Genomic DNA, 15,802 nt, shown 5'->3' with positions numbered 1-15,802 from the left:
TGCTCTGCAGAGCAGCGGCCTTACTTTGCGTACAGGGCTCAGATGTGTGTCCCTGCAGGAAACAAGCCTGTCCTGCTGCCTGCAGGGTCAGGGCCAGCCAAAAGGCAGCTGCTGCTTTGGTGCGAGGGCAAGAATCCACCCATTTCAGCAGTGATGTGGTTTTCGTGCCAAGTACAAGCTGAGCTTCACCTACACATCAGTTTACATTTGTTTTTCAGGATCCAGATGATGTTGGGCTGTTAAATTTCAGCCATCTTTGCATTTTTGTTAGAAAATATATGTAACAAAAACATGGAGAACAGATGTTTTCAGCCTGTTGTAACTTGGTGCTGGGCGTTCATCTTTGGTTTTTTTCTCTTTTTCAGTTTTAGTTCCTAGTTCTTAAATGTATTTGCATATTTTCTTCAGCTGCAGTTCTGCAAGGTGCAGTGAGCTAATCTAACAGCTCAGTGAACTCAGAGTGAGGCTTTTATTGCTTTCTTTCTGTTAGTACTAGAATGGGTGACATCCTTTTATGAGCTGCTGTAAATAATTAAAATAGCATAAACCTGTTGTGATTTTCTACTGGGTTGTCAGAGTGGCCCACAGAACGATTCAGTGAACATGTAAATCTGCACAAGGAAACAAAGCAGTTTTCCCTGGTTTTATCTGCATGTCAGTCCCTGAGAGGCATGCAGCTTCCTGTGCATCTGTAGCCTGGCCTGGTTATCACCATTGTGAGGAAACTCAGAAAACACTGTGGTAATGGGGCTGTACCTATGAGAAACCTGAATACAGTCTCTGAAATTATTTTTAAAAAAGAAATTCCTATCATGTTATTTAATGGTGGCTGTAACTAAAGAGCTCCAACAAATTTTGATAAAACAAATCTAGTTAGAAAAATAGTGCATTTAATTAGTCATCTTAATATATGCTGGGAAAGTAACTGATTTATCTTTCTTGTCAGATTTCAGATACACAATGCAGAAGAGGTTTCCATCAATTCTGGAAGGTGAGTTTGTAGTCGGTTTCAGAAGGATGACTGAAGCTTCTGTTGTATCTTAATATATAAAACAGATCTTAGGATGGCTTAAAACTTTCCTCAGGAGACACTGGAGAAGTGTTTATTGCTAAGGCCACAGCTGGAGTGTCAGACTGTTGGATAGAGACCTCAGAGCAGGAGGGTTATACACTGAATAAAACCAGCCACAAAGGGGCTGCTCATCAGATATGCCTAACTTAGAGCTGATGTGGATTTTCCTATTTTTCAGTTTATTACAAATCCAATGAGTGGTCTGGAATTCATGGCATAAGGGAGAATGACCAGATGACATGGTTAAGCAGCAAGAACTGAAGTAAGAAAGACACGTGATTAAATAAAAAAATATTTAAAAATAATTATTTTTGAAACGTCCACTCAAGATGTCCAGTTCATCGTCTTGATTTCTTGCCTTTGTACTTGTTTTTCAGCCCTCTGTGCCTGAACTGTTTCTTCCTTTTGATGATGCTTTTCACATCCCTGTTGTGAAGCCACTTGTCGCGCTCTATTTCCCACTGGATCTGTTTGACATCTAGGAGGAAAGGTGAAAAATAAGGAGCAATGGATACCTCTGACCATGATGTGGCATACAGATGAATCATGTAAAAGTTAAAACTTGAGTACTGTATTTATAAAAGTTAATAAAGTGCAAACTGCCTTTTTTTTTGTTGAGAAAGCTGTGAGTTTTTCATTTCACAAAACAAGCCCTACAGTCTCAGAGTTTCAGACATTGCTTTGTATTTTACTAATGCTAGACACATCTGCATTAGGAGTAGTGTTTGAGCACTCCTAACGTTTCTCAAGTGACACCAGCAAGTCTTGTAAAAGCTTTACAAAGCTTTATTCAACCATCATATGCACATGGAATTCATTAGAATTATTTTGGGAAAATCACTTTCTACCTGACTGATACTGCAAGGAGACACTCCAGTAGGTAGGTAAAGACAGCAATACCTTATGCCTTCCCAAGGCACCAAGGGCACTTTACCTGAGCAGAATTCACACAAAATGCTTGACACAGCATGCTGCCTGTCCCTATTTACAGTGTGAAAGGGCCAAGGACAGCCTCTCCCTCTTTTTGGAAGCCTTTTTCACTCCACTACTCCCAGTAAATATTTAGCGCTGGGTATCTCTTGTCACTGGAGGAAACAATCACATGTTGCTGAGCTACTGTCCCTGCTATGTGGTTTCTGACCCTGTATTCCAGTTAAAGGTGGTTCATCTTTTCATGTACAGAAGCTGAAGGGAAAGAAGTGCATTTCAGCATTACAACTGCTGCTTTTTTGCAGCATGTACTTACTGGCATTGTCTCTGTTGGCCATGGCGTTCATGCCGATATTGTCAAACTTGGACCCAGCGTTTTCATCCAGCAGGTAGCCAAACTATAAAGAGAGAAATGTCAGTATTCTGTTACAAAGCAACAGGTAAAATCCTTGATCACTTTTTGATAAGCACGGACCAAACTCACCTCTTCTGCAGATGCCAGTATACCAGCATCTTGGAGTTTTCTCTTCTTTCCTCGGCTGGATCCTTCAAAGAAAGAGTATTATTCTTGTGAGATACAACTTCAAGTTCCCAAAGACACTCAAAGTTTTAGCATGTTTTAATTTTTTAGAACTTTTTTTAATGAGATCATCTGAGTTAGCTATGTTGAAAATCTTTGTTCCCCACCTCCCCTAAAAGGAAAAAAAGAGTTTCCAACCAAGAATTAAATAGCACAAATCTGTGCATCAGGTGTAACAGATGCACAAACCACCAGTAAAACTCCATCTTTCTTCAGAATTCCTCCTTCAACTATCATTTCTTCAACAGCAGATTGTTACTCTGAATTATGCTAGTTGAGGGACAACTTCCTTTTCATTTATAGTTCATTCAAATCTCAACCTAAATCCAAAATGGGATAATCTACTCCAGTAAATCCCTCTATTCCAAAGGGTTTTGGACTATTTTATTTGTATGAAGCTTTCATGTCTGTTTTTTTACCTTCCAGTGATCCCGCAAAATTCATATCTTTCTTTTTCTTGCCCTTTTTACTGATGGATTTCAGTTGCTTGTCGTCATTTGAGTCTGATAGGAAAAAAACTCAAATACATCAGTCTGCAACTTTCACACTGTGTACATGTAATACAAAGTGCAGCAGAGACTAAAATTCTTTTTTAGGCACATTGGTCATAAAAAAATATACAAAAGCTAAAAGCAGGTGTTAGGTAAACCCTGAATGTCTGCGTGGTAAGTTTGGTGAAATAATACTCTCATGAAAGGTTGTGTTAACAACTGTATGAACAGTTTACTTCCTCTACCCTCAGTCATCTTCCTGTGACCTTCAGTTACTCATTGAAATGCTCCATTAATCTCTGTTTTTCCAGCCACGTATACTGTATTCCATGTAAACTGCGCTTTTCAGGTGAAAAAATAAAATCATGCAGGTTCAAGAATCCGTTACTACTACAGTGGTAATAAAAACTTGAGTGCATGAGCTGTATTACAAGAGTAAGGTGCTACTTGTGAGACAGCCATTTCAATAAAAGTTACTTCATCTAAAAAAAAAACACCATTAACTATGTCTAGAGACGTACAGAAATTACCAATTACCAGAGTTTTTTTATTTTTCTCCTAGAGCTCTTTTAATATTTCTGCCTACTGAAGCCAATTAGTTATGTACAAGGCTACTGTTGTTACTTTCAGAATGAAAGAAACATGTCTCATTTGGAAGGTTTTATACCCAGATGCCTAATTACCACTCTCGTCTTTGCACCAGGAAATGCTTCTCTTAAGACTTCACTGTACAGAGAAGGACTTGTCATTTCTTTGCTTAAAAGCCAAACTTCCCAGCTAGATAACTAAACTGGAATTTGCTTTTGTAGTTACATATTAGATAACCTGTTATTAGAGCTTTGTCTTCTTGTTTTTTTGGTAACAAATGGCACTTTACCTAGGTCATCATCTTCAGACGCATCCATAAATACACCTCCCTCTTCATCCATATCATCTTCAAAGTCTTCCTCCATACTTCCTAAGGAGACTTCCTCATCATCCAGATCACTGAAGCCATCTTCATCATCAGAATCCTCCCAGTCAGCACCAGATCCCCCACCACCTTGGCCTTTCTTGCCGCCTTTGGGATTTTTCTTTATATTACTAAAAGAGGATGTAACAAGCTTAGCACTTCATCTGGAAAAATGCTCTTTGCATCTAGATGACACCTGTCTACTGGCAAACACTGTGTTAGGAAAGTTCAACATCACTGCAAACTACTGCAAATTGTAGGCTGCAACCTAAAATATCCTATTATACATTCAAGTATGTTTTCAACATTAGTATAGGCAGTTGTATTATAAAAGTCAGCCATTTTAGGAAGTTCTGGAGAGAATCCTATTCTGAAATTAGCAGAAATGACAGCTTCAGTATTTTATCTCCTCTGTGTGTCTGCTCCTTGTCAGAAAGTCTTTTCTGTAAAACACACAAAGTGCTCTATTAAACACTAGTCGAGATCACAAAAATGTCTCAGGTTTTACCAGGAGTTTAGACTTTAATTCTGCTGTTGCCTCAAGGGAAAAGGTCTCTCTGCAGATTCAAATGCTGCATTATAGATACTCTGAGGAAAATAGAAGCTGCTTAATCATTTATGATTGGACTCTATGAACCTAAAGGTCCTTTCCCACCTAAATGATGCTATAATTAATGGAAGTGCTGACTTCAGAACTGAGCTCTGTGACTCTGGATCTCACTAAGCTTATTAACTCTGTGGGGTCCAGTTACAACCAGTCCTTACAGCAGCAGTGCCATTATACCCCATTCTCCTTCCTTTTGTACTTGGTAATTCTCAAATAGAAACCTGAGACAATGAAAACCAAGGCTTTACATTGCTTACTGGGTCACTCCATTGTATAAATTATTAATTAATTAATTAAGACAATCCAATACTACAGGTCTCATTCAAAGTCATCATGAACTATTATGGGACATGCAGAAAACCTGCTTCACTCAGTGTAAATCTGATATTGCCTTTTTTGTAAGGTTATATTCTGTGTCGTTCTAAAAAAGGTCTATCTAGTTTCAAGAGTAAAACTCTAAGCAGATATTAAGACAAGAGGAGTGATAGCTAATCTGAAGTCTTACCCAGCAAAATCAAGGTCATCCTGGTCAATAACAGCATTATCAGCAGCTTCAAAAGCATCTAAGGAGAAAGAAAAATGTTATTACTACGAAGAAATATGCAAGTCATTGCATGCAGCAATAGACCTGTTGGAGCAAGCTCAGAGGAGGGCCACAAAGACTACCAGAGAGCTGGAGCACCTCTCCTAGCATGGAAGTTGTTCAGCCTGGAGAAGAGGAGGCTTCAGGGTGACCTCACTGCAGCCTTCCAGTACCTAAAGGATGCTACAAGAGTTGGATAGGGACTTTTTCCAAGGCCTAGTGACAGGACAAGGGGGAATGGCATCAAACTGAAAGAGAGTTTAGATAAGGTATCAGTGAAAAAAAATTATTTTGAGGGTAGTAAGGCACTAGAACAGGTTGCCTAGAGAAGCTGTGGATGCCCCGTCCCTGAAAGTGTTCAAGATCAGGTTGGATGGAACTCTGAGCAGCCTGGTCTTGTGGAAGGTGGCCCTACCCATGGCAGGAGGGATGGAATGAGAAGGTCTTTAAGGTCCCTTCTAACCCAAGCAATTCTATGATTCTAGCATTACAAAATATCTGATTTTCAGATATAGGGTCATTATTTTAAGCTTCTGAATTTATGAGGCAAACTCTCATTAGAGAAACTAACAATAAAAGACAAAAGTAATTAGTAACAGAATCTTGTGATATCTAAGACCACACTGAGTCACTAAGAAACCTGATAAAATAATGTAGAATTCTCTCAAAATACTGTACAAAACAGTTACAGAGAGTTTACTGGGTTTTTTTTAAATACATATAAGTAAAATTTGAAATAATAAAATAATGGACATTTTCTGGTACACTAACAAATTTAAATTCTGGAACAAATCGTGCACTAATTCCAAAGCAAAGTACGTGCTACAGGAAGAGCTAAGGCTACTGCAGAAGTTTGCCAATGACCTTACTGAACTCATAACCTCATGAAAGACATAGAAACAACAAGAGAAACTGTAAGCAAGGCTGAAAAAAGCCAAGCAGTAAAGAAAAAAATAGAGGCAAATTTTACATGCTGTTAGGAAAGTTACTCAGACTACATTAGGTAAAGAACAAAAGGACATGAACTGCCACTCATAAGTGTAAGTTCAAAATCAGACAAGTTCCAGGCACTCAAACAAGCTGACTACTGCAGTGGTGGGAGCAAGGCCTCTTTTACAAAGAGCCACCCAGCTGGCTCACACAGCAGCCAGCCAGAACTGCTGTCTGCAGTAGCACAAAGAGCTACTGGAAAGCCAGTTTTCTCTAACTCCTATATACCTCTACCTGGTTCTTTCACACAATATGAACTATAAAAAGGATAAATTTGTACTTTGAAAAATCTGGGAATACTGGAATAGTTACTGCAAGGAAGAACACAGCCTTACCCAGTGCTCTTTCAAATTCATCATCATCCACATCTTCCACACTTTCTTCATCATCCAGACGCCTTTGTTTCTCTCTCTTCTTATCAAACTTTGAATAAAATCTGAAATAATATATTGCTCTCAGACACTAAATTACAGAGGATGATCTTTATGACTTTTTAAATAAAAAACCTGGAAATTGTTTCTCCTGTATGTTGCCAGTGGAAAACTCTTAAGTGATGGTTTCAAACACATCTAAAATCAAGAGATTCACACTTCCTCTGTTTTTCAAAAAATCAGTCACTACTGTAATATTTAAAACAATAAAATTTCACTGGCTAAAGATGACAGAAGTTATTTTTAACATAATACATTTATAAAAGAGCACAACAAAGATGTAAAAATCTGCCTTAGACTGAGAAGGAAGAAGGGATCAAATTCAACTTGAATATAATTGGGAAAAAATAAAGAAGACATTCACCCATCAAGTTTTATTAAATTTTCTCATATAGCGCTCTTCTTTTGGGTCTTAGTTTTATCTTCTATCAACCATTTTCACCTTCATTTCATGTTAAAGAACCACCAAAGGCAATTTTGACCATATACAAAAGAGTATTTTGTACAGAAGACTTTAAATGTGTAATCTGAGTTTCAGCCATCTTCAGTGTAACAATACTGTTAATTTTTCAGACAAGGCATGCTTTTTCTTTAATCTCGAAACTAACAGCACTATTTTATTTATTTCTTAGTAGTATATTCCTCAATATTATAGTATCAATTAATTTATCACAAATCAAGTTAATTCAAATAATAATTTCCCAAGAAGACACAGGTAATCAATATTTTGAGCTAATAAAAACAAATTTTTGCCAAATGCATTATCACTTCAATTTTAGTACAACTGCATTTTTATATCATAATCTCAAAGGAAATTCAAAGAAAGAGAAAGAACTGTAAGTAATAAAAAATTAGATATTCTGAAAAGTAGCTCCTCTGACTTTCTTTTGCTTTGTTCCATTCCAGTAAGCTTTGATGCTAATAACATAAGCTATATTCCAGCCTTCATTATATAGAGCTCTAATGCATAAGAATTACAACCCACAAGATATTCAACATTACCCATTACTTAAGGCTTCTCTATTATGTCAGCTTATTTATTTTACTTAAACTACTAGCCCCAATTGCCTTTGTTCATAGGTGATATTCTTTCCTAAGCACTTTTGACAAATGTCCAAGAAAAGCACTATCATCTTAAGTCACTCAAATTAATCAAAATTTGCCAATACTTGAAATACCAGAGAATACTTACAAAATGCAGTGGGTTTTAATGGCACTGCATTAAAAAAACAACACTTAAAATGAACATGAACAAGTATTCCATTACCTGTGAAAGAACACTTCATCCACTGGGATTTTGCTTTCATCTTTGGCCCGGAATTCCTTACTGTTGACTGCAAAAACAAACAAAAAAAAGAACTGCTTTTATCCCAAGTTGAAATGCTGGTTATTCTTTCCAGAGGTTAAGCAGCACAGACGGACAGAAGCAGACACACAGTGTCATCCATTCAGTAATGAGGAGCTTATCTGAAAACCTCTTCAAACTAACACAGTGCATATTCTGTACTCCAGTGTGAAGCATGGAAAAGACCCTATGGAAAAACTCAAGTGGCACAGCCCTAACCAACTTCTCAGTTATGTATCAGCAAGGCAGGGGGATGCACTTACCTACAGCAGGAATATATTTAAAACAATAATGGGAAAGTAAGTAGGGAGTAAGATGAACTTGCTGCCATGCACTAAAACACTGTAATTACTTCCACCCAGCATTCCCTGGTAGTAGAAATGCTTGTCAGGAGCTGCAGAACAGGACCATTCACCAGCTGAGCACATTGGGGAAGGGATCAAGCCTCAAGCTCCCTCCATTTCTGAGAAACTGAGGCAAAATATGACACTGCAACAGCAGATCAACTAGGGTATGACCAGGTTCCCTGTGGAGGAGCTTTTTTACCCTCTCACATTCCCCTTCCTTCCACCTCAGAAGTATATCAAAAGAAGAAAGGCTACAGATTATCTCAGTGGGCACAGACTGTCCAAGTTTCTGAAACCAGATCAACACAACTGACAAAAGGACTCTTACAATGAATAGTAGAAGGTACCAGAGGATTTGCAATCTCAGTTCCCTGTGCCTCAGCAGAGATCAGCTACATGCAACAACTGCAGACTTTTGTAATCATATTAATATATCCATATTTTTGTACCATATTTCATTTGTAAAACACTTAAATTCCCCAAATTCTGTCCCAAATCCTCAGTCTGCTCCTTCGTCTCAGAATAAACTAAAGAATGTGACAAAGTGTATATGCCAGAATTTCTATTTTAAGCCTTACCAGCCATAAAAGTACATCAGTACATACTAGTCTGCATAACTAAAACCTCTTTGCAACACAACAGATCCAAAGCTGGTGGAAAAGCACATCTCTGGGAATGCTACAGAGACTCTGACACAGAGGATGGTACCTCTTCTGGCCTCAAGCTGCATGTTTTACTCATAGTTTGCTCTGTTTTTTTAACTGCTGGTTCTTACACCAAATCCTCCTCTTGATTGTTAGAAACAGTGAGACTGAACAAAAGGCAGCTTATTTCTGGAGGCAGGAAGACTCTTAGCAAAATAACAGTGCCAAAGATACCTTACACTCATCCTAACAACAGCTGCAGCTGTGGCATTATATGGAGTAATCCGTATCATTTAGTTAAACAACTTAGTGTGATTTAAATAGTTATATAGACCCATTTTTCTGGTATTTTAAGCCATTTTTCAAACATAATAAACAAAATAAAAATGGCTCTAGAATAACTGACTTTCTCCACATCATTTTTTCTTCAAATGATTCAACAGATCCGAAGTTCCATCTCTGAAGATTCCATACACCCTTACAAGAAGATAAGACCTGATCCTGAACATCAGGCATGACTACTGCACTCCTGATGGATGGCACTTTCTTTTACTGCTAAGACAAACAGCATAGACGATACAGATGACACAGCTACATCAACCAACCAAGGATTTTTTAGTCATCATAATCTTAACTGACTTAAGGGGCTGACTTACCTGCAAGATTCTGCATATCCTTCATAAACTGCTTCTTCTTCGGCTGCATTACCACACTGCTGGTGTTTTCTGTATCAGAATATAAATCAAGAGAGGAATTTTCATTTTATGACTATTGATACAGAACTGTTAGGAGCAGCTCATAGACCAGTAGATTGTGCTGCTATCCATGACTTCAGAAAGCTGGAGAAATGGGCTGACAGAAACCTCCTGCAGTTTATTTAACAAGGGGAAGGGAAAGGCCTGCACTGAAGGAGGAACAACCCCAGGTTACAGCATACACTGCCTTCCTTATTTCTGCAAAGTGAGCAGGTCTGCACTGCTGGTGTGAGGGGCAGCAGGTTGTGACTGTCAGCTGGCTCGGGGTTGCAGACACCTCTCTCACAGCCCTGAAGACTGATCTCACTCCTCTGTTCCACCACATGCACCCCAAATATTTGACAAGGCCAATATGAGAAAGTGAGAATTTGGACAGCACCTATAACCAAGAACCCATGGTACAGAGAAATGCCTACCTTTGCCTTTGCTGAGTTTGGGATTTCTGTACACAAAGCGATCCAGGAATCTCATTAACGTGAAATCCTGCAAAGGGTCGCCAGAGTACTGAATGTGATTTCCCTGAAAGAAGGAAAAAGCCAAAAATCATTAAGGTCTTCATTTTAGAAAGACACCATCTAAACAGCGAGGACTCAATCAGTTCAAGAACAAGATTAAAACATACTTTAAAAAGATAAAGACTTGGGAATACTATACCACATAACCCTGACTGGGCTCTTTTCGCAATTTCAGTATTTTCCTAACTAAACCACACCTCCTCTGCTTTGTTTCACTGATAAACTGCCTTGCAGTGTACTTACTGCTAACAGCAGTTAATACTCAACATCATTTCAATACCATATATTCAAATGAAAAATAAACATTTTAAATACATATTTGTGAAGGTTTGAGTGGTTTTGGTACCAAAACAATATTTTAAAAAGAATTTGTTCCCATAGTAGGGTTCCCCATATTTAAAAAATAATAAATATAAAGATACAAAGAAACTCTGAGAAAGTTTTAAGAATCATATAATACCTACATTTCTACAAAATTAAAACTTTTGTGAGCAGTTTCCTTTACTTAGAACATTGTAATTCCATGAAAAGCTTGGCATTTGAGAGTATGATAGAGTTCTGCAGAGCTGCTAGTTACCCACAAAGAGCAAGGAGACTTTCTAATGTATTCTTCCAAATAGCAAGACACCTAATATAAAATGTCCAACTTCAAAGCAACAAGTTAGCAAAAGCACTTACTTCTAGAATTGTTTTTGCAAACAGGGCAACAGACGGATGAAAATGTTCAGAAAGCTGAAAAACATGAGTCATTCATTTATTTCTAATTTTAAAATTGTTGTAAGACCACTCTGTGACTTACCAAGTAACAGACAAACACACAGTAGTGCAAGGCTGATGAAGCACTTCAACAACTGAAGAACTTCAAGTTCTAATCTTTTATTTGCATTAAATACGTTTTCATCAACAATTTTATTTAAGTCAACACTAAAAAGCTTTAATGATCAAAGCTAATATCCAAATAGTCAAAAAATATTATTATTGCCCAAATCTCCACTTAAAAATATCTCAAGAATATCAGTATTGTTATGTTACAATATACAAGCTTAAAGCTGATTAACGTCTTAGCCTTAACCTTTCTCTTGTTACTCAAGTAGCTACTTCAAGAATAACCAAGTTCCTTTTCCTCTCTTCATACAAGGGCCACACTTATAAACAGCAACAGCAATAAAAGGAAGTCCTACCTTCTTCAGTTCCCAAAGGCTTGTACTTTCAGCACCACAGTACAAAGGACTTCGGTGCATAGGATCATAGGAAACTCCACTCTTCCTGCCTGAGGGTGATGGGGAGCAGAACAAATTTTGTCAGACAACTTTACAAGAGTATTATTCTCATTTCCCCAAATGTCCAAAGTCTAAAGCTGGACAAACTGCTCCAGCAGGCTTCACAAGCCAGAGAGCAGCTTCACATCCTAACCTTGGCTACACTGCTCAGAAGGTGTTTGAACATGGAAGCTAAAAATTCCAAGCCTGTTAACAGCTAAGGCACAAACAATGTGTTTCTTAAAATTGCATCAAGTAAAATAAATACACTAGTCATAGAGTCTTTTCATCACTGCTGAGGTAACAAATGAATTGCTCTGACTGGTTGCTTTTAACCAAACTTCAATTTAAAAACTAAAATCATGTTTAAATTACTTAATCTTACAACAACTCTTGATCAACACATCACTGTTATGGACTCACTCTTAGCTGCTAAATTATATATTTTCTTGCTGATTTACCTCCCATATTCAGGTGATGCACCCATGAGGCTGATGAATTTGAATTCTTTGTTTTAGCAGAACTTTCCGCTGTACTTCTCTTTTCATCTTCTACTTCTTTGTCAGCATCCACAAATTTTTCCTCATCCTCTTCAGCCTCTTCTTGATCCTTAAAGCACTCTTCATCATCTGACTCCTAAAGAACAAAACACATTAGCAAAAGCTTTTCCTTTCCAGATTTACTCTGATTTTTTTAAAAAATGCACATAAAGTTCTTGAACTACTTATAAAAATCTAAACAAATGATGGTTGATGTTTAAGAAATACAGATTTTTGTCCTTGATATAGCACTTAAAATTGAACTTTACTGCTTAGAACACACAACTATAATGGTCCCTTCCCATCTCAAGAAACATCTTAGCAAATGGTTACTAACAAACAGATTAAGAAAAGGTGCTTATGAAAACAGCTCTTACTGAAAAAGCAACAAGACAAAGAAATAATCTTATACCACATGATCCTGTAACTGGACCCTTAACTCTGGTTTTACTTTCAGGAGCTCAGACAGGAGGTACAGGGTTCCACAGATGAAGGGTGGCATTTGCCCACAGGTGACCTGAAGCAGCCTCTTCACAAAGGCCTTCACACGCCGCAACACAACATCTGCCTTCAGGGACTTATAGACAAGATTCAGAAACATGGAGGGCTTTGAGCACGTTGCTAAAGCAGGATCTAGAAGCTTCCTGTAGGACACACGGGAGAAATTTTGCTGATTGTCACAATGCACACAGGAGAACAACAACATTTTATTAAACTGCTATTTAACAACAATTACCTACATTTTTCAAAGTGTGCCATCTAAAAAATTAGCAACAGTTTGCTCCTCAGTACTCAAAAACATTAATATCAATCTTAAACTGTCAAGAGCTGAGTAGTATTTCTGGATATAAAAGAGACACTGAAAACTAAAAAAACAAAAAAATCACCTGCCTCAGTAAACAAAATATTGCAAGAAAACAAAAAGAAACTGAGTTCAACTGGAAACAGTTTTAAAATTTGAGATAGTCAGTGTTAAGAAACTAATTTGATCTGTTCATATGTTTAAAAAAATAGAATGCTAATGGTTAAAAATCAGCACACTTCACAATCAGATCAGACATTTGTACTGGAAAGTTTGTTTTCTACTCCAATTTTTTTCCAGGCTGCCAGGCACAGTAAGGCCCTTATACACATTGCATATTCACAGGGAACATGAATTCCCTTTTTTAAAAAAAATCAGTAACTTCCCCTTGGTCATCTAAACAGAAATCTGTAAGGCTCTTATAAAGAGTGTAACAATCAGCTGGGACAAGAAAAAAAACCAGTATTTTTATAACATAAGGCTTTCCAGCTACACAAATTAAATAATGTAAAAAATTCAAGATAATATTCCTCCTGCTCAAAATAAGGGAAAAAAAAAGGAAACAAGATTTTAGGTTATTTACAGGCCTTATTACTTTACAGGCTAGTACCTGTAAAAGTGATTTCAGAAGAAATAGTTATCAATTAGTTTCAAATAACATCTGGTAGTAAAGCAAGCCACCAGAAGAGTGGCAAAGGATGTGTTACTCCTATCACTATCTTTTGTTTTTATCCTCATGTTAAACCAAAGGAATCACATGCATTTTCTTCCAGCTCCTACAAAATATCAGACATTTTAGCCAATGAAACACGAAACTAGCAAGATCTTAAAAGCAAAGTAAGTGTTTCTACAATTTTAAATTAATGGTGACTACCTCTTAAAATGCAATTTATATAAAAATGCAAAGCTGCCACTTACTTGTAGAGCGCTGCATAGTACCTGTCTGATACAGTCTGCTGAGAGTCCATCACTTGAAACAGCAACATCAGGGCCTGGACACTGGTACTGAAGTTCACAAGATGCAGAACTTTGAACAAGGTGTTCATTTGCTCTTTCACTTTCTCATCACCAGTCTCAGCATAAGGGTAAGCTCTGTTTACCCCACAAAGAAGAGCACTGAGCATTTTGGATTCAACATCTTTTTTCTTAATACAGTTCCGGAAAAAGCAGAAGTACAAAGTTATCAGCTTGTTGGCCAGTGCACTTTCTTCGTGACTGAGGACTATCTGGTTTAGAAAGCAGATAGCATAATATTGAGTCTTCACATTGATGTTTGAGCGGTACAAAAGCCTCTCCACCTCACTGCACACCACTCCCTTCATGTTGGGATGCTTGTGAAGCAACGTCTCTAAAAGATAAGAGGCTTTGGTGGCGATTTTGTTCTGAGGGTCACCCAGTTTGTTCACCAGCAGAACCAGCAGGGCTTTCTCCTGCTCGGGCTTGTTACAGAGCAGCTCGTGGGAAACTGCCAGCGCTCGGGATTTGGTGGCTGTCAGACAATCATGGCTCAGTGTTTCCAAGGCCTGCACAAACTCTGCTATCTGCAGCTTCAGGTGATGCTCAAAGTACCAAAGTATCAACCTCCTGTCTCTTGAATCCTTGTTGCCACTCGACATCTGCACTATGTTGTTAAGCGGTCGCTGCGAGAAGGATCGCAATTTCCGATTGTCCGGTAGGATATCTGTGATGAGAAGCTCCTTGAAAGTATCTAAAGCCATAAGGCTCTGCTGCCTGCTGCCCTTTTTCTTTATGAGGTTTATCAAGTTCTCAACAAACTGGAGACTGTGGACAGCACTGTCCTGGATGAGAAGCGTCATGGCTGCCATCCTGTCAGCCAAGGTCCCCGAGGACACCACAGTTTTAATCCAGGCTGAAGAGGCCCCCTTCTGATAGTCTGTCTTATTCTTAAACAGGTCTGTCTCATGTTCATACAGCTTCTGGGCCAGGGCCTTATACTTGGACAAAAGTGTCTGATTCTGTGGCTCTGAAGAGAATTCATTGGTGTATTCTAGATCATACCACTTGCCCCCTGGTTTGATCAGGATTGCTTGCCTAGCATGGAATTCAAAATCTTCTTCCAGCTTTTCTTTCTTTGCTGAAGGCTGTTGGCCCTGATCACCACCAGCCTGCTTCTTTTTGCTATCTTTCACACTGCTTGCCTTTTCCTTCCCTTTTTTCTCTTTTTTTCCCTCTAGTGAAGGGTGACTTGTTTCCTTCTTGCTCTTCTCTTTCTTTGGAGGCTTCTCTTTCTCCTTGCCGTCACCATCATCCTCATCCCCCTCCACCACCAGGCAACTCTTGGCATACTTGTTGAGCCCCAGGGAGCTGACGAAGGCCTCCAGCTCCCCTTCCTTCAGGTCATCGATCGTGTCCTTCTTGCCGCCGTCCACCATCTCGCCCTCCTCGTCCACGGCACACAGCATCAGGTAATCTTGCTGCAGAGACAGGGCACGGCTGTCACAGATAGATCTGGTGCAAGCCTTGCCAAGACTCCCAAGGGTTCTGCACAGAATCCCTGAATGGTTTGGGCTGGGAAAGACCTTAAAGACCATCGAGTTCTGACTCCCCCAGACCAGGTTGCTCAGAGTCCCATCCAGCCTGGCCTTGGGGCATCCCAAAGTTCTCTGGGCAACCTGTCCCGGTGCCTCCCCACCCCCCGAGCCAGGAACTTGTTCCCAACATCTCTGTGGGTCCCCGCACACCTCGCCCCGCCAGGGCCCATCCCGGCGCCACGTGCTGCCCCCGCTCCCGTACCTTGGTGCCGCCGAGGCGCAGCACCTCCTCCAGCGTGAACTCTCCCTCATCTCCGCCTTCTGCTTCTTCTTCATCACCGTCGTCGTCGTCCTCCTCGGCGCTGTCGCCGCCCGCCCTCCCCCGGCCCCGCAGGCCGCAGTCCCAGAGCGCCGCCGCCATCGCCGCCATGGCCGGAAGCGCCCCCGCGCACGAGTGACGCACGTCCG

General features: G+C 39.3%; 1 protein-coding gene across 1 annotated transcript; it reads right to left on the bottom strand.

The window, feature by feature from the left end:
• Positions 1 to 1,340: 1,340 nt before the first annotated feature.
• CEBPZ (CCAAT enhancer binding protein zeta) lies at positions 1,341 to 15,779 on the bottom strand. The gene is made up of 16 exons (XM_083857109.1): positions 15,597 to 15,779; positions 13,761 to 15,277; positions 12,453 to 12,684; positions 11,963 to 12,137; positions 11,424 to 11,512; positions 10,921 to 10,974; positions 10,144 to 10,246; positions 9,629 to 9,697; positions 7,904 to 7,970; positions 6,541 to 6,641; positions 5,138 to 5,195; positions 3,951 to 4,156; positions 3,002 to 3,085; positions 2,487 to 2,548; positions 2,319 to 2,400; positions 1,341 to 1,550 (listed from the first exon to the last, which is right to left on the bottom strand). The coding sequence occupies exons 1-16, from the start codon at positions 15,762 to 15,764 to the stop codon at positions 1,411 to 1,413; spliced, it is 3,207 nt and encodes a 1,068-aa protein (XP_083713235.1). The 5' UTR covers positions 15,765 to 15,779; the 3' UTR covers positions 1,341 to 1,410.
• Positions 15,780 to 15,802: the final 23 nt, after the last annotated feature.

Source organism: Zosterops lateralis (genome assembly GCF_965231275.1).
Source record: "Zosterops lateralis genome assembly, chromosome: 3".
NCBI classification, from domain to species: Eukaryota; Metazoa; Chordata; class Aves; order Passeriformes; family Zosteropidae; genus Zosterops; species Zosterops lateralis.
This window is presented reverse-complemented; position numbering and strand designations above follow the sequence as displayed.